The 24667-nt window shown below is 35.2% G+C and overlaps 1 protein-coding gene and 1 long non-coding RNA gene across 7 annotated transcripts in view; one reads left to right on the plus strand and one right to left on the minus strand.

The window, feature by feature from the left end:
• LOC106876592 (neuropeptide F receptor) overlaps positions 1-7852 on the plus strand; it is a 383847-nt gene extending 375995 nt beyond the window's left edge. For all 4 annotated transcript variants that reach the window (XR_008266469.1, XM_052975483.1, XM_052975493.1 and 1 more), the window contains exon 5: positions 7396-7852. Coding sequence is in view for 3 of the 4 variants with exons in the window: in XM_052975483.1 (XP_052831443.1) it covers positions 7396-7423 (28 nt within the window). In the remaining variant the exon portion in view is untranslated. The remainder of the gene's footprint in view (positions 1-7395) is intronic.
• Positions 1-24667, minus strand: part of LOC106876595 (uncharacterized) — a 277478-nt gene that overhangs the window by 110074 nt on the left and 142737 nt on the right. Inside the window, exons 6-7 of one of the 3 annotated variants that reach the window (XR_001410266.2) lie at positions 11353-11398; positions 5259-5607 (exon numbers count right to left, since the gene is read on the minus strand). This is a non-coding gene — a long non-coding RNA (uncharacterized LOC106876595). Of the gene's footprint in view, positions 1-5258; positions 5608-7806; positions 7894-11352; positions 11399-24667 lie in introns of those variants that run through there. The other 2 variants (XR_001410265.2, XR_008266471.1) reach the window with 2 other exon arrangements.

Consider the following 24667-nt stretch of genomic DNA (forward strand, 5'->3'; position numbering starts at 1 on the left):
ACGTTTGGCGCATTATTTCTAACTAGCTTTTTGCAAACTCCCTAAATTAAATAAGCGTTTACTAAACAAGTACTATTTTATATTCCGCCTAATCGAATTTACTTGGGCTGAAAGATGGAAAACTTCTTTCACTCAAACAGCAGAGTATTATTTCACTAGTATGCAAAAGCTAGGCCCTTTATGAAAGACCAGGCATAGACTTAACTGCATATAAATACATTGCTGTTTTAGGGTGTGGGTTGTTTTAGGATATATGATAGTGGCTATACACACACACACACACACACACACATATATATATATGTGTATATATATATGGCATGTATATATGTAAATATATTCATTTGTTTCAGTCTTTTGATTGCGGCCATGTTGGAGCAGCACCTTAAAGGGTTTTTAGTCGAACAAATTGACCCCAGTAATTCTTTGTTACTCTAGTACTTATTCCGTCGGACCTTTGAGACGTACCGCTAAGTTAGATGTAAACATAACATCGATTGTCAAGCGATGGCGGGGGAGGGGAGAAAACACAAACATAAAGACAACACACACATACATATATATACGACGGGCTTCATTCAGTTTCCATCTACCAAACCCACCTACAAGGCTTTGGTCGGCCCGAAGCTTATAGCAGAAAACGCCACGCAGTAGGATTGAATCCGGAACAATGTGGTTGTGAAGCAAGCTTGTTATCACAGCCACACGTATACACACACACACACACACACATACATACATACATACATACATACATACATATAGGGCTATTCAAGAAGAATGAACCGATTTCATTACACAATATTTTAATTTTAAAAAAGCAATAGAAAACTCCAGCTAAGCCACAAGTATTTACTCACAATCGGTTTTCGTTTCCTGTCTTACAAGTGTCCAATGTGGCCACCACCTGTAGCACAGGGAACTTCAATGCGATTAGAGAAATCTTCTCAGACGCGTATCAGCATATCATAACCCACTGAGTCGATCGTTGTTGTTATTCGATGTTGAAGGTCATCGAGGTTAGTGGGTAGCGGTGGAACATAAACGCGATCTTTTACATAACCTCACAAGAAAAAAAAAATCACACATGGTGGATCACACACTCAGTGAATCGCAATATGCCGATACGCGTCTGTGAGGAATTCTCTTATCGCATTGATGTTCCCCGTGTTACAGGGGGTGGCCACATTGAACACTAGCAAGATAGGAAATAAAAGTTGATTGTAAGTAAATACTTGTGACTTAGCTGGAGCTTTTTTTTCTTGCTCTTCCGTATTAAAATATTGCGTAATGAAATCGGTTTATTCTTTCTGAATAACCCTGTATACACACACACACACACACACACACACACAAAAACACGTATGTAGGAACACATATATGCATTTATAAAAAAGCTTGATTTCCAACCACATGTGAGTGTGTGTGTGGTGCTGATGCACATTTATACTAGAGAGAGAACGAGTATTGTGCTGTTGGTTTTGTGTGTTACATATTCCATATACAAGGATGCTAGAAAATGCGGATAGGATTATTTATAGAAACGCTTAAGCTCAGTTCACCTCCAAGAATGCCAGGAGCATCATCAACTCCGTCACCACCCCCTTTACCTTCATCACAATCATCATCCTCATCACTTCTTTCTGAAACGGAGTCATTCATAAACACATACGCACAGATAATTACGTTATAAAATATATTGGCTTTGAGTAAAGAATAATTGTAGATACAGAAACTAAAAGGAACGAAAGAAAATTAGTAAAATTCGGTAATCGTTATTGTAATTAGTGATTACTTGGAGAAGACTGAATGATAGAAATCATTGTTAATGAGCATCAGTTTCGTTTTCACCTGATAATCTTTGTAGATTTTTAATCATTGTTTCTTAGCCAACATTTTATTCAATTTTAGCCTCTTTATTTTTCTTACCCCTACGTCCCATTTTCTCTCAATATCATTATTCTTAAGAATTTGTTGTTTATCTTTTAACAACTTTCGGACTCATTGCTCACGCTCAGACTTGTTTGATCTTTTGCAATTATGTTACACAAGAAACCATATCTATAGATAAATATCTAAAATAAATATATACTAAATACGTGGGGGAGTATTCCAAAGTAAAGTATATCAAGTAACTTCATTATTTCTATTTCAGTAAAATGAAATTTCTTTTTCTTCCTTCATCAACATAATCCCAATTTCCCCATGAATATTCTGACAGGTGAATGGCGGTGTAGTCTTGTACATTTTATGAATTTAATGCATGCGTTTATCTTAAACGCTATTTGATGATTTTCTCCCACTGCCTTTCAGAAATGTCTAAAAATCATAGTTATTCTTGAGTCTTCTCCCTCAATGCCCAAAGCAATATTAATCGATGAGGAAAAACAGTGTAATAATAATAATAAACCGCTAATTGTTGGTGAAAAAAAACTTGAATCCAATTTTGACCTCTATTGAGAATTACTCAAGATATACAAGTGCTGACCTTGTCAAAATAAAGTTGTTGAACTGAAGTACAATTGTCCGAAGAAAATCAATTTTCCAGCAGTTCCTCTTTTGATCTTTTCATTTAATTTTTCTGTTCGTACCTGCTGGTAGTTGAGACACTTGACAGCTCTCACTCGATATGTCTTATTTACCATTGGTGGAATTTAGTAGAAACAAATCGGTAAATTATCCTTGGTTATGAGATAACTTCATTTTCTAACGGTTCTAAGGAAAGTCTTTGAATTGCAGGTTAATTTACCTTTTGTAGTAAATGAATTTTTCTAATCGAATGACACAATCATTACTCCCATTTACTGACAATATCAACATTAGTTTCCAACCAGTGGAGAACATTTCTGTCCAAACATCATTAAGAATATTCAGCTATAGTATCACTTTGCTTGTTGAAACCTCTTCACTTCATTTACGTCACTAGTAATTTCTCGAACAAAAATTAAATAAAAAATAAAGGAAGTCACAATAAACTTACTTGTGAATAAGTTTAGTGGATTAACGTTGATCCTTTAAATAGGAAGAATGTATTACATTAACAGACAGAGAAGGAAATTATGCTTAAAGGAATTGGACATACAGAAGGAGGTAGGAATGTTTCATTTTTTCTGTTTGATATCTCTCATATCTAATATCAGTAACATCTACAGACATCTCCCCCACAGTGTACCTCATACGTTCCTAAATGATACACATTTACTTGGAGTTTGTCATACCTGCAACTCATTAAACACATGCTAATTAATAGGACTCCACTATTTGTAGCATTGAAGTGTTCTTCGTTGTGATGATGAAGTGGGTTTAGTGTCTTTTGGGAATAAAATATTTTTGCCATGGAACCACGACAAAAAAAAAACAAACTACATTAGAATAAAAGAATCATCGGCATTTCGTTTTGAAATCCTAACAGCTAAATGACGGTTAATATTCATGAGGAAAATAACTATAGAAAGGGATTAAAACTATACAGGAATCCTTACAGATTAAGTGCTAAATTTGGACATGTTACCAAATCGTTTACGAGTAATGTGGAAACTTCCATATTTATGGCGTTATTTCATATTTTCTTCTTTTTTTAAATATCTACTAGTCGAAAGATGTTTTTAAAAAAATATGTATATATGAGCTTGTTATTAATGTAAATTGAATTATAAACAAAACATACATTACGTATTTATGTATATATAATTTCATATACACGCATATATTTTTTTGTTGTTATTAATATTGAAAATTTATGAAGATAATATATATATTCATCTTTTTCTGAATATTGTTTTAATGTAAAAGAAAAAGAATCCATATCTATGGTTTCAAACATTTTTCTCTTTTTTTTTTAATAATGGTTGTATAATCAAAATAACTAGACCCAAGAAAAGGGCAATGAAATTACATTTGTTGTTGGTTTGCAAGGTTTGATTTAAATTTTTCCTTTTTACTTTCTTCATCTTACACACAAATATATTATAATATATTTCTTTTGTGTGGTATGTGTTGCTTTATATTAAAATGGAAAAGAAATGAAAATAAAAATAAATGCAGAATATTTGTTTGTTAAATCATATTCAATAAAAGTTATCAAAACATATAAAGAAATGTTGGATATTGTGGTGTGGAAATACGATCATAAACAGAGCTCATAAATCGAAACTACTTCATCTATATCACTGATGCCTCCGGCAAAACATCATATGAACAATTCCTGTTACACTTCTTATAGAAAGATAAATTTGAATCATCCCGCCTTCTTCAGATATATTTATATTTAACAATCTTTTTGATCTTGAAAGATATGACTGTTATTTTTTTTAATAATTGTAATAAAATATTTTATCGTCTTACTTTTTTACGCCTACGTAAGTACGTGAAAACATACAGTTAACAAACACATACACTCATATCTGTATACATACAAATGCATAGACACACACACACATTATATATATATATATATATATATATATATATATATACATATACAGTATTTCATACTTAACACTCCTGTTTTATGCTACTTCATTTATTTTTGTGTCTTATTTTCAAATAAATATTGAAGATGTTTATTGTGATATGGTGTGTCTGCTTAATATTGTGTTACTTGTTATGTTTTCAAAAGCGTCGTATAAACCATTTAAAATATTTTAAATATTAATTGAAAAGTTATTCGTAAAAAATTGGCTGAGGAATATCAGAAGTAGAATCGATTTAAAAAATTCCAAATAACAGTGTTTTAGTAATTTGCCTTAATAATTCCATTTTATGTTAATATTTGTATAGCATATTTGTTATGAGTGCGGAGGTTAATGTGAACTTATGTTCATCAAAGGAAATAGTAATTCGAGTTCGTTTGATATATTAATTGTATTGGCTATAAGCAGAGGAATGTGTACAGCGCCTTGTATATGACAATTTATATTGTAGTAGCTATATCACAAAATGATTAATCTTTTCCCTCCCGCCTATGGTCAGAGTTAATGCGTCTGTTACTTTGTAGTTTTACAAATGACGTAATTTAGAAGTAATATAACTATAAATAGAGTGGTTCATTTTTTTTTATATTCCTGGTTCATAAACAGCGCTAATGGGATATTTTCTCAAACGCAATGCCAGTGGGCACTTAAATTAATGTCATTTAATGATGATGTCAGAACAAGTGATTATATAGCTACAGATGTATTTTCATAGCTTATTAATTATGACACCAAATTTACGAATGAATAATTAAGTCTGTACATGTGTATCTTTATGTTTGTGTTTTATCTTCTATCAAGTAAGCGGGCGAGCTAGCAGAATATTTACTGAATCGGACAAGAAGATTCGCGGCATTTCGTCCGGATTTTATTTCAATTCGTTCTGTGTTTAAAATCCGCTGAAGTCAATTTTACCTTCAGATGGAGAGCTGGCAAAATCGCCAGCACGCTGGGAAAACGATTAGCGCCATTTTATACGTCTTTACGTTTAATGAGTTCAAATTCCGCTGAGGTCGACTTTGCTATCCATCCTTTCGGGGTCGATAAATAAGTACCAGTTATCACTGGAGTCAATGTAATCGACTTACACCTACCCACTCGAAATTACTGGCCTGCCAATATTTGAAAACATTATCTGCAAACAAGTGAAAGAGCAAAGATAAATAACCACAGCAAATACATTGGAATACAGCTAGTTGGAAAATCCCTACCTCTAATAAGATAATTCACTAATATGTAAGAAGTAATCTCTAAAAGTAAAGAAACTAGATTTGAGAATCGGTAGAGTGACGGTCAACATTCATTACAATATTTCATTCCGTCCTCTATTCTATGTATTTAAATTCATTTGGACTTCAAAGTGGAGTCGAATATATATTTAATCCTATAATAATTGCTGAAAAGTGCACAAGTGGTTAGAGTAATGTATTTGAATGCGTATAATCCGTACAAGAGTTGAGCTTGTGCCTGGACAAAATGCCCCGGTTTACAAAACTTGAAGTGTGTAACGTTCAGGAAATTAAAACAGAAAGCAAATATCAATTGAAATTGTGATACTATTCCCTATTGAACAATACGGTATTTTATATATTTTAAAATCATCTACTCATATAAGGTCGTCTTATATATATTTGCGCACGTGTGTGTGTTTGTCATGTGTATACTGTGTTTATAGATACGTGCACACAAACGCACACATATATTACCATGAAGCTAAAAGTTTAAAAATACTTTTCATGCATCTGTAACAATACAAATGCAATAAAACATAATTACAAAGCTATCTGTAGCTCAAAGACACACAGAGGGCGTCGAAATCATGCATCAGGTAGAACTTTAAACAAGGGGTATATTCTGCATGTTTCTATAGTTCTTGAAATATTCTTCTGGCAAAAACAAAAAATACAAACAAAAAGCGAAAAAAAAAAAAAAAAAGATAGCTCTGACCTTCTTCGAAAGCCCATTCCTCACATTCTTTTGTGGTTTAAAGACCCAAAATATAATACCGAATACACGTCTGTATTCAGCATAGTCGCACTTACAGCTATAAAATAGTCGCAAATACCAGATAATATCAATGGACAGAATTCTATATTTTCGATCTCACATAAGTTTGTCTGGGCGAAGTAATTACATACCACATAAAAAGTTAAAGCAAAAAGAGTACGTATATTAAGTTCCACTCTATCATTACAGAAAACAATTACGGAAACAGGAGCAACACAATATTACCGAATTATATATATATGTGTGTATATATATATATATATATATATATATATATATACACACATGCATATATATATACATGCATATATATATGCATAAGGGTATACACACCCATAAGCAAACACAAACTATTGAAGAAGACAAACGCTGAAGATTATTTGCTGCTTCGTTATCTTAGCAATCAAGTAGCTCCACAGTCCGCCATGTTTAAATCGTGACGAATTGACGAACTTAGCGTCTCCTCACGCAAGGACACTGCAAATAGCTCTCGGCGTGGTTTTCAGTCAATCAAATTAAATAAATTCTCTAGCTTATGGTATTGAGTGCTACATTTTGATACTTGTAATCACACACCACACACACACATTTATATATATCTGTATCTTCTGAAACCATGGAAATGTTCGCATGCACTATTATTTAATTTTGAACAAACATGAAAAGATTGAAATGTTCTTTATGTTACTTAATCAATTTCTTCTTGTGTGTAATGTAATTGAAATAATGGTTCCTAGATAACCTGTGCTCGTCATGTATACATGCCGACGCTTACAATTAAGTCTCTAGATCTCAAACGCACAGGTAGTAAAGGAAATCTTTGTTAGGTTATACAATTCATATTTGTTTAATTGTTAAAATTATACAAAATTTCTCAGGTCAATACTGTCATTTCTATGATTTTTTTCTTTTACAGAGCGATAAAAATCGTACTTCATAAATGAAGAAATAATTCACAGAATATTTGGATTGTTTCACTCATTGAAATCAATTAAAACCGCACAGTAATGGAAAATATAAATGTAACTCTCTTTCAATTCAGGCATAAAGTATATATACATACTTTAATTCCGAGAGAATAAAATTTATTATTTGCTGTCGTCTAATAGACTATCACGACATTTTTTTCTTTCTTGGCCTCGATCATATTGTTCATAAACTTTCTTCTTTATGTTAACTGTAAAAATTTATTTGTAAACCAAGATTTTCCCCTCAAAATTAAAACCCAAGAGTGTATTTATTTTCATTTCATGTATTTGTTTTTTTTTCTTTTGTGAAACTATGTTCGTACAATTATAAAAAAATGTAAATATACAACACCTGTATGCATGTGTCCATGCAAGACGTAAATAAAAGTATATTAACATTTCAAAGTCGTTTTGTATTATATCAGCATACATTCGTCACAGAAACGCTGAAGCGATAAGAGGAAACAAGAACATTTAGCTATCGCTAAAGAAAGGATCAACCGTCACAAGAACCGAATATAGAGGTAAACTGGATCAGATGGATGATAGATCGGGAGAACTATTACCCGAAATGAAACTCACATGAAACTATAACTCATATTCTACCAAAATGTACACCATTAATTCGGAATACGGTAAATTGTTTCTTCTTTATCTCCAAAGACAGGCTGCAGTTATATAATATAATCTGTTATACAATACGATTTTGGTGGCTTCTCCGCTAATGCTGTATATTTTTTATCTATTTCCATTCGGCTCAGCTGGTCTTGTAGATACTTTTGCTGTTGTTTTAACTAGATGATCTGTGGTCCAGTTTTAGTTTAGATTGTAGCTGGTTCACGTCTTCTGTTGTTGTTTCTCTATGTCCATATGTATCTATTACTGTAACCTTCACTTTGTACTTGCTAGTTTCCTTGTTGATAGAAAATAGATGTTCTCTTCATTTATCATAGCTATTTGTATTAATTTTCCTTGATTCTATACCAGGTGTTTTTGTAGACCATTCGTGGATACGTAATGCTTTTCTAGTTGTATAAGAAAGCTACCATCTTGTACCTCGGTTAAAAATATAGTCTTTTAATGTCAGATGTGTGTGGTGTATTCCAAATGCATTCATCAAACTCCTTGTTTTCTTCTGTAGACTGTCTACTTTATTTAGTGTCCAATTGAGAACATTAAACCATGAGGAATTGCTGGGAAGTGAGTACTCCGATTTCTGTTACCGTATCTTTTTGTATTTAGCACTCTTTAAAACACTAATTTACGTCCATAATCTTGCGTCTTAATCTTTTCTTTCATAGTGCTTTATTTCGTCGACTCCATTTGGCCGGAAGGAAAAGTTGACGTCGGCATGATCTGAATGTAGAACGTAGAGTCCTTAGTCCATCCCGTGTCTGGTGGCACATTGGGAACATAGAGGGCCGGAAGAAATATAACTATTGGATCTATTTTAAAACGGGGGCCACATTTTTCATTAATGTTTTACGTAGTGTTTTTGGTACCGAAAGACTTTCAAACTTCGTATACTTATCTATTTTGTGTTATAGAACAGAAAAATATTTTTGTATTCGAATTTATTTCATGTAAAAAATTGTCTTATTTCGATAATTTCAACCAATCACTGACAAGTATTCAATTGTTTACATTTACTCCTTTGGCTGATTAAGCGATGTAAAGCGTATTTAATCTCCATACCTTCGTTTTATTTCCTTTTTTCATTTTAAATTTGCTTTAACCCTAACCCTAACCTTAGGGTTAATTATTTCAGAATAGTTTGTATATGTAGTCGGCACTTAATGTATATCGGCTGAATGGACGTCAGTGATTGGTTGAAATTACAGAAATACGACAACTTTAACATGGAATGACTTAGGGATTTCTTTTTTTTTAAGAAGACTAAGAAAAAAAGATGTTTTATATGACACATTCTACCAGTGTTTCAAAGTGTTTCGTTAAGAAAATACTGTGGCCCCCGTTTTAAAATAGATTCCTATTCCTTAGTCGGTTTACACGCTGGCTACTCGATAAAATCTTATATAAATTTTATCCTTATATTTTATTTACAAATATTGAACCGAAATATATTCAGTGTTGAATTATTTCCATTATACACACGTGGCGAGATGAACAAGGCAAAAGTTCCTTTAATTGGATTTCTAAGTGTAAACATGCGTTGTAATTCATGTACAGATGTTTATATTTTTTTTTCCCGGCTATGTTCGTGCTGATCAGTGGAGAACGTGCTAACACATAGTGACCACAAAGTCATTAAGGGTATACGACCAAACCGGCGCGTGTTTATATACCTATTGATGTTGTTTGACTTAAGAGTCCCATTAAAGCGTGTCGCTTCGCTCTTACGTACAGTATACAGCCCTTGATATTATAATGTATTTTATATATAAAGGAAAAAAATATATACCTTGTATTAATCTTTTCCTTAATTTTTTTTTTTATACGCTGGTTACTTGATAAAATCTTATATAGATTTTATCCTTATATTTTATTTATAACATGGAAGCAAGGCTTGAAATGAGGAAGAAGGAAATCGATTCAATCGTTCACTTCAATACTTGACTGATACTTTGTCATTTGGACTGAGGTCATGAAAATCAAAGCTGGCCTCGACAAGATTTGATCTGAGAAAACTAATGTGCCGGAACAAATACCTTAACTATTTTTCTGTCGGTCAAATCATTCTGCTGATTCACCACTCATAATTATTTCTAAAATAGGCACAAGGCCTCATATTTTTGAAGGAAGTGCTAATCGATTAAATCAGCCGTAGTTCATAGATGGTACCTTATTTTATCGTTTTATCGGTTCTTCAAGAATGAACGGCAAAGTTGACCTCTGTTGGAATTTGATTGGCTCGAAAAGAGCTATGACCAACTTGGAAATCAACCTCTCCCGCCACTTTAACGATCATGCCAAAGCAAACTCGGTGATCTTTCGGTACTAGATCCCATAACTTCCGATCTTTGTGCGCACGCATACTGATTACATTATCGTATAGTGCGTTTATGTTTTTAAATGACTTGAAAATATGAAAAGACAACATTAAATAGAAAAACAAAATGAATGGCCCACTAAACTCAAACCTTCTCCCCTCAGATTCATACAGTTCTCAAACTTTAAATACATAAACACACTAAACGATAATGTAATCTCTATGCGTGCGCACAACGACCGGAATTTACGGGATCTAGTACCGAAAGATCGCCGCAAACTCTTATAATTCCTAATTTAATCACAACTTTATCAAGTTCGAGGGAATTGGTAGCATTATGATCATTGCATGTTTGGTCCTTATTTTCATCGACACCGTCGTGGGGAGGATGAAAGATCACAACAGAGTTAGAACGTCATAAGTTTGAAAAGTCTCTAATCTTTATGAAATTGAATTTTATAGGTGTTTTTAAGGAAATGTTGAATTTTTATTTATTTTTGTTTTGCATATTTGAAGATAGAAATTCAGATTAATTATATAGTCAAAATTAGAAAAAATATGAAAATTGGAAGCTACAAATTGTGATAATCAAAAGGAAATAGAACTAAAATTGTTATATCTATATTAAAATTGATTAAACTGTTCTCAATTTAGATTTATCAATATGCATAATCAAAGTAATTCGATCTCGTACATTCTTTTTTTTTTATATGAAAAATACATTTAGATTTTTCTCTGAAAGCATTTTTTAAATATATATAAAACCGGAAAAAAAGGAGCAAATTATTAGCCTAAATAGCCATAGAAGATTTCAAATGATAATAAAGTAGAGCAGGCAAATTGGAGAAATAGGTTTAAGAAAGCAAACGGTAATCTTTTGGGTTTTTTTTTAAAGTGGATGTTCAATTCACAGTTGGCAGAAAAATAAAATGGAAGTAATTAAGTCATCACCTACCTTTGCATTTTCGAGCTTGGTGTTTGAATTTTTATAATTTCAGTATCTATCAAGAAAAGCCATTACATTTTCTTTTTAAAAGAATAAAAACTAATACAGGATAACAGAGTACCAATTGAAATACGTTTCCAAATTTATGTAATAAAAGAGATAATAGTTCGAATTTGGAGGATAACATTTTATAGTTTAAAATAGAGATTTAATTGTGAAGGCAAGTGAATTAGTCTTTGGATGAATCATTAAAACATTAAGGACGGCAAACGTTTGAGGTAATGAGTCTACGCAGCTGTGGAATATTTAAACGCGAAAATTCCAGACAAGAGATTTTTATAATCTAGGAAGGAGGCATTCCAACCTCGTTTCGTATTTCGTTACCTCAAGAGCTCCTTTACAGGATCCAGTGGCTAAGTACATCAGGAGGAATCACGTGCAGTTTCGGCCCCGGCAATTTTCGACGAGGCGGGCTTCACCCCTTTCGGAGATGTTTTCTGCTCTGGTGCTGAGTGCGTTTTTATTCTCTCTTGGCTTTTTGCTCTTTGGTTTCTTCGATGATGGGAGAGTATTACCACTCTTACAAATTTCTGTCCCTTCTATGTCCTGATTGTAATAATCATAATAAAGAATTCACCCTCGCAAATTTCTCTTTAAATACTCGTCGGCAGGCTCCAACACACAGCGCCAGCTAACTGTCACACGACACAATCTAAGCTGCAACTGACCAACGGAGGGTACGTACGCGTAGTTTTGGCCACGTACTCTCTAAACCTACCTTCCAACAGTGTCGTGTTGGTTTCAGTTCCAGCAGCTAGACTCCCACCAGCTGTTTGGGGCTACTAGCTTTCGAACCAGGAGGAGGGCGCGCAATGAAAGATTTCACTAACTTTGCCCACCTGTCAAGCTGCAGCGCTATTTCCCAGTCGGCATGTTATGGCTTTCGAGCTATTTCGGGTCTTCCCGTTTCAGCCATTTATAGAAGCTGGCTTTGTCGACTGCCTCCTGTATCCTCCTTATTACTTTCCTCAACTTTAAGCTCAAAAGTGCAAACCATCTTTTAAATAACGCCGCCATTTCCCTTTCAATCAAGCCTCTAGCACACTCTGCCAAGGGGTAATACTCGACAGTCCACCCTTGTTTCCCGCACTCTTCGATTAATCTCTCATGCCTCCTCTCCTTCCGCTGCTTTGCATTACCGATGTTCTCTTCCCATGACACCGTCAGCTATATCAAAATTCCAATTTTTCGCTCTTTGTTCCATAGGATTAAGTCCGGTCTTCTTCTTGCTTTCATGAGTGGCAATATTAAGTCTTTCCAAATCGGCGGCTAGCTCCCAGTATGCCTTCCATATTTCGTCTGTCTCGTATACTTTTTTTGAAAGCCTGGCTTTATGTCCTTTATCCTCCTTGTGGAATTTCAGATATATTTCTTTCTACTCTTGGCACAAGGCCCGAAATTTTGCGGGGGGGAGCCAGTAGATTAGATCGACTGCAGTACGTAACTGGTACTTAATTTATCGACCCAGAAAGGACGAAAGGCACAGTCGACCTCGGCGGAATTTGAACTCAGAATGTGAAGACAGACGAAATACCGCTAAGCATTTCGCCCAGCGTGCCAACGTTTCTGAATTTTTTTATTAACCACTGGGGGTGAACATAGAAAGGACAATACAGAAACGTATGGGGGAACAAAACAAGGGGGGAGAAACACAGGACAGCGTATGAAAATGAAGCTATTCGTTCCACCTCCAAGTAGTATCACTTTCTTTATCCGTTAAATTCCGTACCTTCCAAAATATCCAATCCATATTCTTTTATAAGTTCTTCATACTCTATATTATCCGACAACCCTTTCATGTCATAGTTCACTCTCCAACATTTGTACCCACCATTATACTTTTCTATTTCAATCTTCAGATTCTCTGATACTAAAACACATGTATGCCACCCCTAAACATTTGTCTTTCCTTTCACGTTAATAAGCCTTGTGTTCTTCCATCTCGTTGTTTTGTTAATGTCTACACCTTCAAACCACATACATGCAAAACAACTTTCAGTGGGAGCGGAAGTTTGTGAGTTCCTGTGTGTCAGTGTCTTTTTATGTTTTTATGTCGAATGGGTGGGTTTGGTGTCTGCCGGGGGAGAGTAGGCCTGACAAAGAGTGGGTGTAGGTTGGGGTTCCCATTCAGCCGGACCTGTCTTTCTTTCTCTTCCTCCGTTTTTTCTTTTCTACCACTCTCCACGATTCGTCTTCATTTATTTGTATCTCCTCTACTTTTTCTGCTTCCTTCCTGACTTCTTTCTAATTTTTCTCAGTCGATGAAGGGCAGCCCATATTAATGTGTCCCTTTTGGCCATATTTGAAAAATCGAAGGATTCTGCTCTCCACCCTGACTCTTAACACCGAATCTCCAACTGTTACTGTTTCCACCAATTTTTCTAGATTTTCCATTGAACTTTGTATAATTATATGCAATATTTGTCCTTTCCAACTGATTATTCCTGTTCTCGTGGGCTGGAGAATATTTCCTCTTCGTTGCCTAGAAGTATAACCGTCGCTACGCAAGACACATCTATTTCGTGGTGGAATACCCTAACCCTGAAAGCTCTCCTTCCAAGATATGTGGACAGGAGGACCTCACTTTCCGTCCTTAATGGGGTTGCCGAGTGTTGCTTTACCTTTGCTGCCTTTTTAAAGTGAATTTCCACTGTTCCACATTGACTTACTTTGCCAAGATGTGTTATATTTTGCCAGATTGACTTCAAGGCTTTTTCAATTTTCTCAGCTGATACAATTTCAGTTCTCTTATCTTCTACGGAATATACTTCGTACACAATAGTCCTTTCCTGCATATCCTTTATTACTTCCTGGGGTGGCAACAACTTTACGTCGCCCCCTTTCTCTGTGTACCATCTTCTCATAACTTTTCAACATTAACAGATCTACCTCCTTATTCCGCAACAATTTTCTTCTTTAATTGACTATCTATTCTTTCCACCGCTCGTACGAGTTCCTCTTCTTACGTTGATAGTTCAGAGACACTACGTTCTGGAAAAAAAAAACGGACTTCTTTTTCTACATAGCTAACTCTCCTCAAAAGAGGAGAGAAAGCACAAATAAATTGCTGCAAAGCAGTACTAAAACAGTTAAGGAAGTGATAAAACACTGATACAAAAACAAAACTATGTTAACACTGAAAATACCGTCAATAATGACTCACATATACCTTAAATAACCCCGGAAGCGTGCTGGCGTTTCTGACAGTTCGCCGCCTTGAATTTCAGATATGTTAAAGCGGGTACTTCAAAGAGGATTTATTTTGAAGCCGAAGAGTCTATTTATGTCACTAAAAGGTAATACAATCATTGTTCGATTTAAGTTGTTTTAAACTTAAACCTTAGTGGAAATAAGTAGGGTGCCATGTATCCCAACTCAGTTGGGAAAGTATGAAATATATTAAGTGTTCTGAATGTTAAAATCTGCAAATAGCTGCTTCTTGTAATAATGGTTTCTGGGTTTGTAACGGAAACAATTATTCCTAAACTTATATATTCGAGAAATAACAAAAAAAAAAACAGCAGGAAAATATATAAAGTGCCTGGTGCAGTGTTAGAAAAGGTCACCGCATATTGGTTTCAGAAACTACAGATGTTTTCCGAATAAATCTCATAGAAGAAACTAAGTTTATACAAATAAGTACTGCTTCCAAATTAATTTAAATAAAAACATGACTAACATAATATACTCGCACCAAATTTTATCCAATCGGATAAAAGTAAAATTTTAATCGATTTTAGCATGCAACATACAGAAAATGCTACACTATGATCAATATAAATTAATAAAACCAACTCGGATACATTTTAAGAAACAAACAAACTTGGTCACGAAATCACTGTGAATTTGGTTATAGATGATAGAACAGAAACATTATCTTCCAAAATCGCCTAATTTTACTCTCAAAATTCAATAGCTAACTTGCAAAAGATACCACTCACTGACTCACAAAAATCGACTTAGGAACAGTACGCAAATCTTTGCAAGATAAAATATTGCAAAAGTTATAAATTTTCAATGGATCTCTATAGCACATCAGCATAGATTAGCTCCGAAGGTTTTTTTTTCTGCAATTCGACATACAAGAACTCTACCCTTTCTAAGCTAAGGTTCTCTTAAAAATCTAAACTTCCAGTCAAAACTACCTCACAGACAAAAGCACACGTGCATGTAGAATTATTTTGAATTACTAAGATATCATTTGAATTAAAAATACAAATATATCGGTTGGATAAAAAATTTACTGCACACACACCGCTCAATGCATGTTAACGACTCACAGACAAAAATATGATTAAGCTGTTGTATACTCTGAAAACAGAATTACTAAATTAAAATTTGAAAAGTTGTTTGGCTAAAAAGAGCTCGGGAAATAAAACAAAACAATTTTTTTTTTCAAACCAAAAATTGGATTTCTGTCACTCATTGAAGAAATACGTTTCCATCAATACCAGTGCTAGAATATCAACAACAACAGCAGTAACTAAAAAAAGAGACAGCTACAACAATTACAAAAACATGAAGCTGCATCAACAGAGATTCAAGAACCAGCTATAACATGGCACCGAGAACAACAACAGCAACAATAACACACACAATAGAAGCAATGGTCGCAAAAATCACTAAAGGAACCCCATCGTTCAGAGACTCTACAACACAGACAAAATATATTTCTTTCTTTATTTCCCACGAGGGGGGGCTAAGCATAGAGGGGATAAACAAGGGCAGACAAACGGATTAAATCGATTACATCGACCCTAGTACGCAACTGGTACCTCTGTAATCGACCCCGAAAGGATGAAAAGCAAAGTCAACTTCGGCAGAATTTGAACGCAGAACGTAACGGCAGACGAAATACCGGTAATCATATCGCCTGTCATTCTAACGATTCTGCCAGCTCGCCACCCTACAATAATAAATATATTTATTTCTTTATTGCCCACAAGTGATTAAACATAGAGGGGACAAACAAGGAGATACCAATGGTTGTAACATCAATGCGTGATGTGCATTGTCTGTCAATTGTGTCACTCTCGTCTCTTCTGCATGTACTGAGATTCTGCTGCCGAAACTAAGACATTGAGGGTTATTCCACGAGTACTAAGATGAGAAATAATTGTGTCGGCATGTGTAGACGACTTCACCTTCATAGTATCCGTCATCAGGCACATATAACGGAACGGAACTGATCTAAGTCAATACAAAGCGGGAACAGGAAGGAATATCAACCAAGAAAAGTTATAGGGGTAACAACTCGGAACCGGCAGGGTCATGTAGCCCATCAACGTTGTTGAACACCGGACCGACGGCCTAGTTAAATTGGAGACGAACTGAGAATAGTGAGGAGCAGCTTGGTCAATCTCACTCAGAAACATCGGCCAAATTTGGCGTTCACCTACTCCCCCTCTGAGAATTCTGCCTCACTTCACATAGGTTTGGCTTTAATTTCCTTCTCCCTTGACGTTTTTAAAGTTATGTTATCGGTTTGTAAAACCACGAAAATACCACATATTTTATATTAACTTTGAAGACCTGCAATCGTTGGCAAAACACTATAGTTTATTTTCCGATACCTTCATGATAAATTTCCATCCCGATTTTAAAGCTAGCTATTTATTTTCTTCATTTTGATATATTTTTTTTGAAGAGGTGAGCTGGCAGCGTCGTTAGCACACTGGGTAAAACGTTTAGCGGTATTTCGTCCGTCTTCACATTCCAGGTTCAAATTCCGCCATGGTTGACTTTGCCTTCCATCATTTCGGGATTGATAAAATAAGTACTGGGGCCGATATAAACGACTTACCTCCTCCCACAAACTTGCTGACCAAGAGCTAAAATTTAAAACCGATTTCTTTGTCTTCTATAGACGAGCGTATTCATAAAAGATTGTGCTTGTTTTGAAAAACACCATCGGACCGAGTTGGCATATTACGATCGAAAGTAAACCTGCTATTTGAAATTTGACATTTTTCTACTTTTCTTTTCTTTTATAGATCAGCTTCTTTAGTTCTAACATATTAGTTGATAAGCTTGTTATGATTTGAAAACTTAACCCAACATTTTAATGTTTTAAGCATAGGGCGCACCAAGTACTTATTTAATCAAATCTCTGCGAGTTAACGGCGAAATTTGAACACAAAACGTTGAGGAATCAAGCGACGTAATGTTACACATTAATAAGCTATTCTAGCTTATTCTATCTTATAAAATGAAGAACGTGTAACAATTTTTGGATTTGGTACAACGACAAACAATTTGATTTTATTGATATAATTACTGCGGTACGCAAGTTGGCGATTATTTTATAGATTTTATGGCATTCCGTCGGTTACGACGACGAGGGTTCCAGTTGATCCAATTAACGTGCTAGTGGCTGAGCACTGCACAGGCATGTGTACCCTTAACGTAGTTCTCGACGAGATTCAGCGTGACACAGAGTGTGACAAGGCTGGCCCTTTGAAATACAGGTACAACAGAAACAGGAAGAAAGAGTGAGAGAAAGTTGTGGTGAAAGAGTACAGCAGGATTCTCCACCCGCCACCTGCCGGAGTCTTGTGGACCTTTAGGTGTTTTCGCTCAATAAACATTCACAACGCCCGGCCTGCGATTCAAAACCGCGATCCTACGACCATGAGTCCGCTGTCACAGGGCCATTGCGCCTCCATATTTTATAGATGATGACATTTTGAAGAATCAGGTAACGGCCAGATTTGAGATGACAGAGATAGTGATTTGAAGAGACAATAAAGATATGTCTTATCACTCGGCATTTTCCGTGCGTTTAAAAGTTGTTATTTGCTAATGATACAATACGTGTGCATACACACACACACACACACACACACACACATATATCCAGAAACGTTAGCACGCCGGGCGAAATGCTTAGCGGTATTTCGTCTGAGTTCAAATTCCGCCGAGGTCGACTTTGCCTTTCATCCTTTCGGGGTCGATTAAATAAGTACCAGTTATGCACTGGGGTCGATATAATCGACTTAATCCGTTTGTCTGTCTTTGTTTGTCCCCTCTGTGTGTAGCCCCTTGTGGGTAGTAAAGAAATAACAGATATATATATCCACAAATTCAAGACAAACCATAGGAATGTATGTTCTGCATGCGTTGTATCATGCAAATTATCATAAAGGAAATACAATTTATTGTATTAGCTCAATGATTTGAAATTCAAAAAAGAATTATAAGGGAATGAGGCTGGGCTAGAAGTCCGACAGCAAAATCTATCTTAATTAATTAACTCATAAAATTTCACTATAAAATCTTTCAAACGGATAAGAACTAAATGCGTCTTAGCCTCTTAATACTGACGGCTATATAATTAGATATAATTTCATGTTTAATCGACTGTAAAATGGTATCTTCCTTTTGGATAATTATGAAGTTTAACTGCATTGAATTAAAATGAAGTATTGATTTTTACTGAAGACATATACCACAATTCCTTCTAAAAGGCAGCGTAGGCGTGAAAATAGTGAAAAAGCGTCATCAAATACAATTTTTTATATAGACACTTGATCAGAGAATTGTGGCGAATTAAGAGTGGTTAACGTCCACCCTACAAATAAACTGATATGTTATTTTTTCGAACCCGAAACGCTGGAAAGCAAATTTGACTCGGTGACATTTGAACTCTGAGAATGAAGGGTTAGAACAATTTCCGCAAAAAAAATTTTCTCTAATATTCTACCAATCCTGCTCTCATACCGCCCAGATTCTTTCAAATATGGGCAACAGTCGTTGTTTTTGGCGAACCAGGATTATAAATCCTCCTCCACAATAGAACTACTCCAGGAAAGCTAAATTTCTCGGGATCGATTCCTACGGGAGAATATACACAGAGACGTCCATACAAGATATGTTATTTTCAAATTTTGACACGAGGACAGCAATTTCATAAGAGTAGTTTTATTACATCGATCCTAGTGCTCAACCGGCACATATTTGATAGACCTCGAAAGGGATGAAAGGCAAAGTCGACCTCTGCGAAATTTGTTCTCATTACGTGAAGACGTACGAAATACCGCTAAGCAATTTATCCGGCGAGCTAACGATTCGGCCAACTTGTCGCCTTCGTTTATGTAAAGATTATATTGAAGGAACGTGTAGAGTTAGGTGTCGGTGTGGCTGCATGGTAAGAAGTTTTTTTCCCCAACCACGTGGTTCCGGATTCAGTCCCGCTGCGTTGCACCTTGGGCCGACCAAAGCCTTATGAGTGGATTTGGTAGACGAAAACTGAAAGAAGCCCATCATATATATATATATATATATATATGTGTGTGTGTGTGTGTGTGTGTGTGTGTGTGTGTCCTCCTATCGCTTGAAAACCAATGTTGATGTGTTTACGTCGCCGTAACTTAGCAGTTCGGCAAAAGGGACCGATAGAGTCAGAAGAACTAGGCTTACAAAGAATAAGTCCTGGGAGCGATTTGTTCAATTAAAGGTGGTGTTCCAGCATGGCCGCAGTCAAATGACAGAAACGAATAAAACGAAAAAGAGTTCCTTACATGTGTATACCTGTAGATGTATCGGTATACATTTGTGTTGTGGTTATTGTTATGCGAAGAATGTTACTGATCAGTCGAATCACTTTTATGAAAGAAACGCATTTGGCTATTAGATCGTCTGCCAGTATACAATTGATTTGAACTGAAAATATTTTACTCATTTTTTGACTTAGACTCTGGGCTTTCAACAGTTTTCCTTGTTTCTTATTTCATCGCTATCAATTAAACTCGTTTAATAACTTTTCATTTTCTTAAATAGAGAACAAAATTTTTCTTTTGATATTTTGTTCGTCGTTTGTAGATAAGAGTATTAATTTCATATTTTTCATTACTTGATCGTCTATAATTGTACGGTGGAAAATTTCTAATATTTTTTTTTGTTGTATAAAGTTTCCTATATTACTTTACTTTCTATAGATTCGAAGCTTTTTAAACTATATGTAATCATTCTCGTGCCTCTCTTTCTGTTTAAACATCCCTGTTCATTCTACTTTATTTAGCGCAAAGGGGGAAATATAACTAAGATTTATTAATGAAAGATTTCAGTGGCGATGTCTATTACCTTTTGTATTTAACTTTGTTTTAATTTCTAATATAATACATCAATATCATTTTTCTTTAAACATTTCTTTAAACAAATGCCGCGCTCTTTGTTACTCAGAGAATCTAAAGTGCATCGAAACGTGTGACTGGTTCGTACTCTGTTATTACCTAGCGTAAGTCTAATATACTGCAGAGTAAAGTCCAAGCAGCTTCTGCTGCGCCTACAAAGAAATGTGCGGTCTGACATTATCGCAATAAAAAGACAATTCGATAACATAGGCAAGTGCTAGGAAGTTTCTGGTGGATTGCTGAATTTAATTTGTTCACTTGGCCACTGTGCACATCTGAATCGGTGACCCTGCACATGGAAAGAAACTCGTAAAAAACAACACCCTTCCAATCGCACCAAATTGAAAGCATAACTTCGATTGAAGTTCTGCATTTGAAGGTTGTTTATGCTTCCCCGTGTGCCTCCCATTATCGTTTCCGCTCCACATTGTTATAGAAGAGCTATTTTTCTATCTCCTGCCACAAATCTTTTGTTTTTTAATGAACGTTTTCGTCACGTTTTCTCAAGCAATCGCAGACGGAAAGCCCTTCGACAAGATTAACCTCATTGAATTCATGTGGAACCTGCACATCTGTTTCTGTATTGCCCACAAGGGTCCAACGAAGAGGAGACAATACAAAGACATATGGGGATATAGAAGAAAGGAAAAAAATATATAACGTATGATACAAGCTGAATGATAAATAAAAATTAATCTACTTACCCCACCTCCAAGTAGTGTCACTTCCTTTATCCTTTAAATTCCATACCTTCCAAAATATCCAATCCATATTCTTTAAAAAGTTCTTCATACTCTATATTATCCGACAACCCTTTCATGTCATAGTTCACTCTCCAACATTTGTACCCACCTTTATACTTTTCTATTTTGTTCTTCAGTTTCTCTGATACGAAAAGACATGTATGCCACCCCTTAACATTTGTCTTTCCTTTCACGTTAATATATATTGTGTTCTTCCATCTCGTTGTTTTGTTAATGAGTTACATGTCTGCACCTTCAAACAACATACATGCAAAACAACTTTCAGTGGGAGGGGAAGTTTGTGAGTTCCTGTATGTCAGTGTCTTTTTATGTTCTTATGTCGGAGGGGAATGGGTGGGTTTGGTGTCTGCGGGGGAGGTTGGAGTTGAGAAGGTATGCATGGGGTGGGTGTGGGTTTCCCATTCAGTCTGATCTGCTTTCTTTCCCTTCCTCTGGTTTTCCTTTTCTGCCACTTTCCACAGTTCGTCTTCATTTATTTGTATTCCCTCCGCTACTTTTTCTGCTTCCTTCCCGACTTCTTTCTGATTTTTCCCAGTCGATAAAGGGCAGTCCACTTTAATGTGGCCCTTTTGGCTACATTTGAAACATCGAAGGATTCTGCCCTCCACCCTGACTCTTAAAACCACATCTCCAATTGTTACTGTTTCCGCCATTTTTTCAAGGTTTTGATGTAGATGGTTTTCAGCATTCTATTTGAATACCTGGAGAATATCTGCGATCATCCTTATCGTATGACGGGAATTGGTTTCGACCAATTCTTTCGTTTTGTCTTTGTTTATCTCAATTGGTCGACCGGGACCGAAATATTTCCCGATACAAATTTTGGAAACCAAAGTACAACCTGTCTCGTCGTCGCAAGTTGTCGTTCAACTACATTAGAGTGTAAAGTATCTAACGAATACGCATGTGCAAGGGGCAGACTGAAGTTAGCTACTTTTTAGAATTCTTGACGTGTAGTGTCGAAAAAAACCGAACTGGCTTTTTGGGCAATACAAATTAATTTATTTTATCGGTAGCGACATATTCATAAAATATGTATGTAACCGAGATAAGAAAATAAGTTTAACAATTCTGAAAATAAATAGTACTCTGAAAATGTTACTCCTACGTAGTCGGTATTTCTTTACGTTAAACATATTTATGATAAATTTGAATGTAAATCATAGATCACTTACAAGCGCTTCTGTAAGTGAAGTAGAAGTCCTTACAATCGCTATCAAGACCAGATCTAATGCAGACAGTAATACCTAAAAATGCAACCTAAAAAGTCAAGTGATATACTAGGACACCGCCTTTTTCTTAGTGGTTACAGTGAAAGCCTTTGGGCTTTCGAAACTTCTTCGGGTGCCAGTGGTATTCAGTAAAGTATACCAAATACCAAATGTATATAATCTACCTGGAGTGTGGATTCTTAACATTCCATTGTTATTCTCTGAGTACTTAGTCTCATGTATGTGATGTCGATTTTTCGATTCGCTTGAACCAAAGTATATTTAGTTTGAATAACATAGGGTTTGAACTCGCGTTCACCAGCTATACTACTGTAGGGAGAATTCACAAAAAAAAAAAGACGAAGACAGGTGGTGTAGAAAACAGATAAATGTATTAATATAACGGACAATTGATTAATGAAGTTTGATTTTTATTTCGGAAATGTTAACTACTTCCCCTTTTTTACCACAACAAATGTTTTATTGCCCACTGGGGGGCTAAATATAGGGGGACAGTACATAAACAAACAGGACGGTACAATGAAAGTGGAGACGCAAAAACGGATGGAAGGATGAATAAAAATAAAATAAATATACAATGTAATGAAACGATGACGCTCGAACCCACGTCTGGTCGCCTTCGTTTCACCTTACAATTATATCTCTTTTTCGAGGTTTTATGACTTTTTTCTTTACTGCTTTACGGTGATCTAAATTTACTATTAGAGGGGAAGATGGTCTCAGCTTTATAAGCAAGTGTATGTGATGGGATGCTTACAGTTCCTGGGCGGAAATTTTGGTGGAAAATTATGTCTCTGAGAGGCAGAGATGCTTTTTAATATTATTCTGATATAGTAGGGCCGCAGATGTTTTGTCCAACAGATTTAAAGGAAGATCGAGTGATTGTCGCAGTTTTTTACTTAGCCTTTCAACTTTTATATATTATCTTCACTTAAAAGCTTCTGTAATTTTAAGTGTATTAATCTAAAAATCATTTTTTTAAAATTTGATTTAGATCATCCCTTGTCAGTGTCTGGATTGTCATTTCTGGGTTTTACTTGATGTTGCAGTCCACGGATTATTTTATTATTTAGGTCACAAAAATGCTGGGTATCTAAGTTCAAGTGTTGTCTGATAAACATTGGGTTGCCATATAAAAATGTCAGTAACATGTTCAATTACGAACCGATATCATAATCCAGCATTACTTTTTTCATCTCTACGAACCAGAAATACAATTTATAACGTGCGTGAACTCCAGCAAAAACGTTGTATAAGTTGTCTGCGTCTAAACAGTCTTGTCCAAGCAGATAAGATATACAAACATAAACGGTAGGCTTGATATATTTTCTTAACAACACATAGAAGACAATACCAAATAAGGATGAACAATAAGAAATATGAAGATGCGTAAAATAATTTCTTTGGAAATATTCAAGTAAATATTCATGTATTTGCCTTCAGAGACTGGTGTGGATATCGTGAACACTGATTAGATTGTGCTTTTCATGAAAAGAGTTAGGAAAGAAAATGTATTTATCGACACAGAAACCTCTCCTGACTTGCAGATCATTTCTTGGGAGAAGGCCAGGTAAGCATATACGTAGGATTATAAGGGAAGTAGTATATATACTAGATTATCGATGATCCCTTATACAATTGAATCTTTAATGCTTTTTAAACAAACATACAAAATAGGCGCTCAGCTTTTTCAATATAATGAGTCATACAGAGTATATCTACGTGGGGAAATCTTCATAAAACTCCATAAAAATATACATGCACTTATTTACACAAACAATATAGCAATGCATTTACACGAGTCACATGGAACTGATTGCTATGAGAAACATAAATTTTATATATATAAGAATATTACCGCCTACGTAAGAACGTACATTTGTTTATCTTGAAAATATATTTATTGACAGGCAATTCTTCAGTTAAGATAATGGAAACACTCCATATATGTTGCTGAAGATAGTGAAACAAAATATGATTAAAAAATATTGCTTATGTATCATAAAACATGATTACGCACGTACGTAATTGTATATACGTACACTCACACACAATTATCAAATGTTCACTCGTAAATTATACACAAACATACAGATGCGTGGGAGGACAGCATATAATATATATATATATATATATA

The sequence above is a fragment of the Octopus bimaculoides genome, chromosome 2 (assembly GCF_001194135.2).
Source record: "Octopus bimaculoides isolate UCB-OBI-ISO-001 chromosome 2, ASM119413v2, whole genome shotgun sequence".
Classification (NCBI taxonomy): Eukaryota; Metazoa; Mollusca; class Cephalopoda; order Octopoda; family Octopodidae; genus Octopus; species Octopus bimaculoides.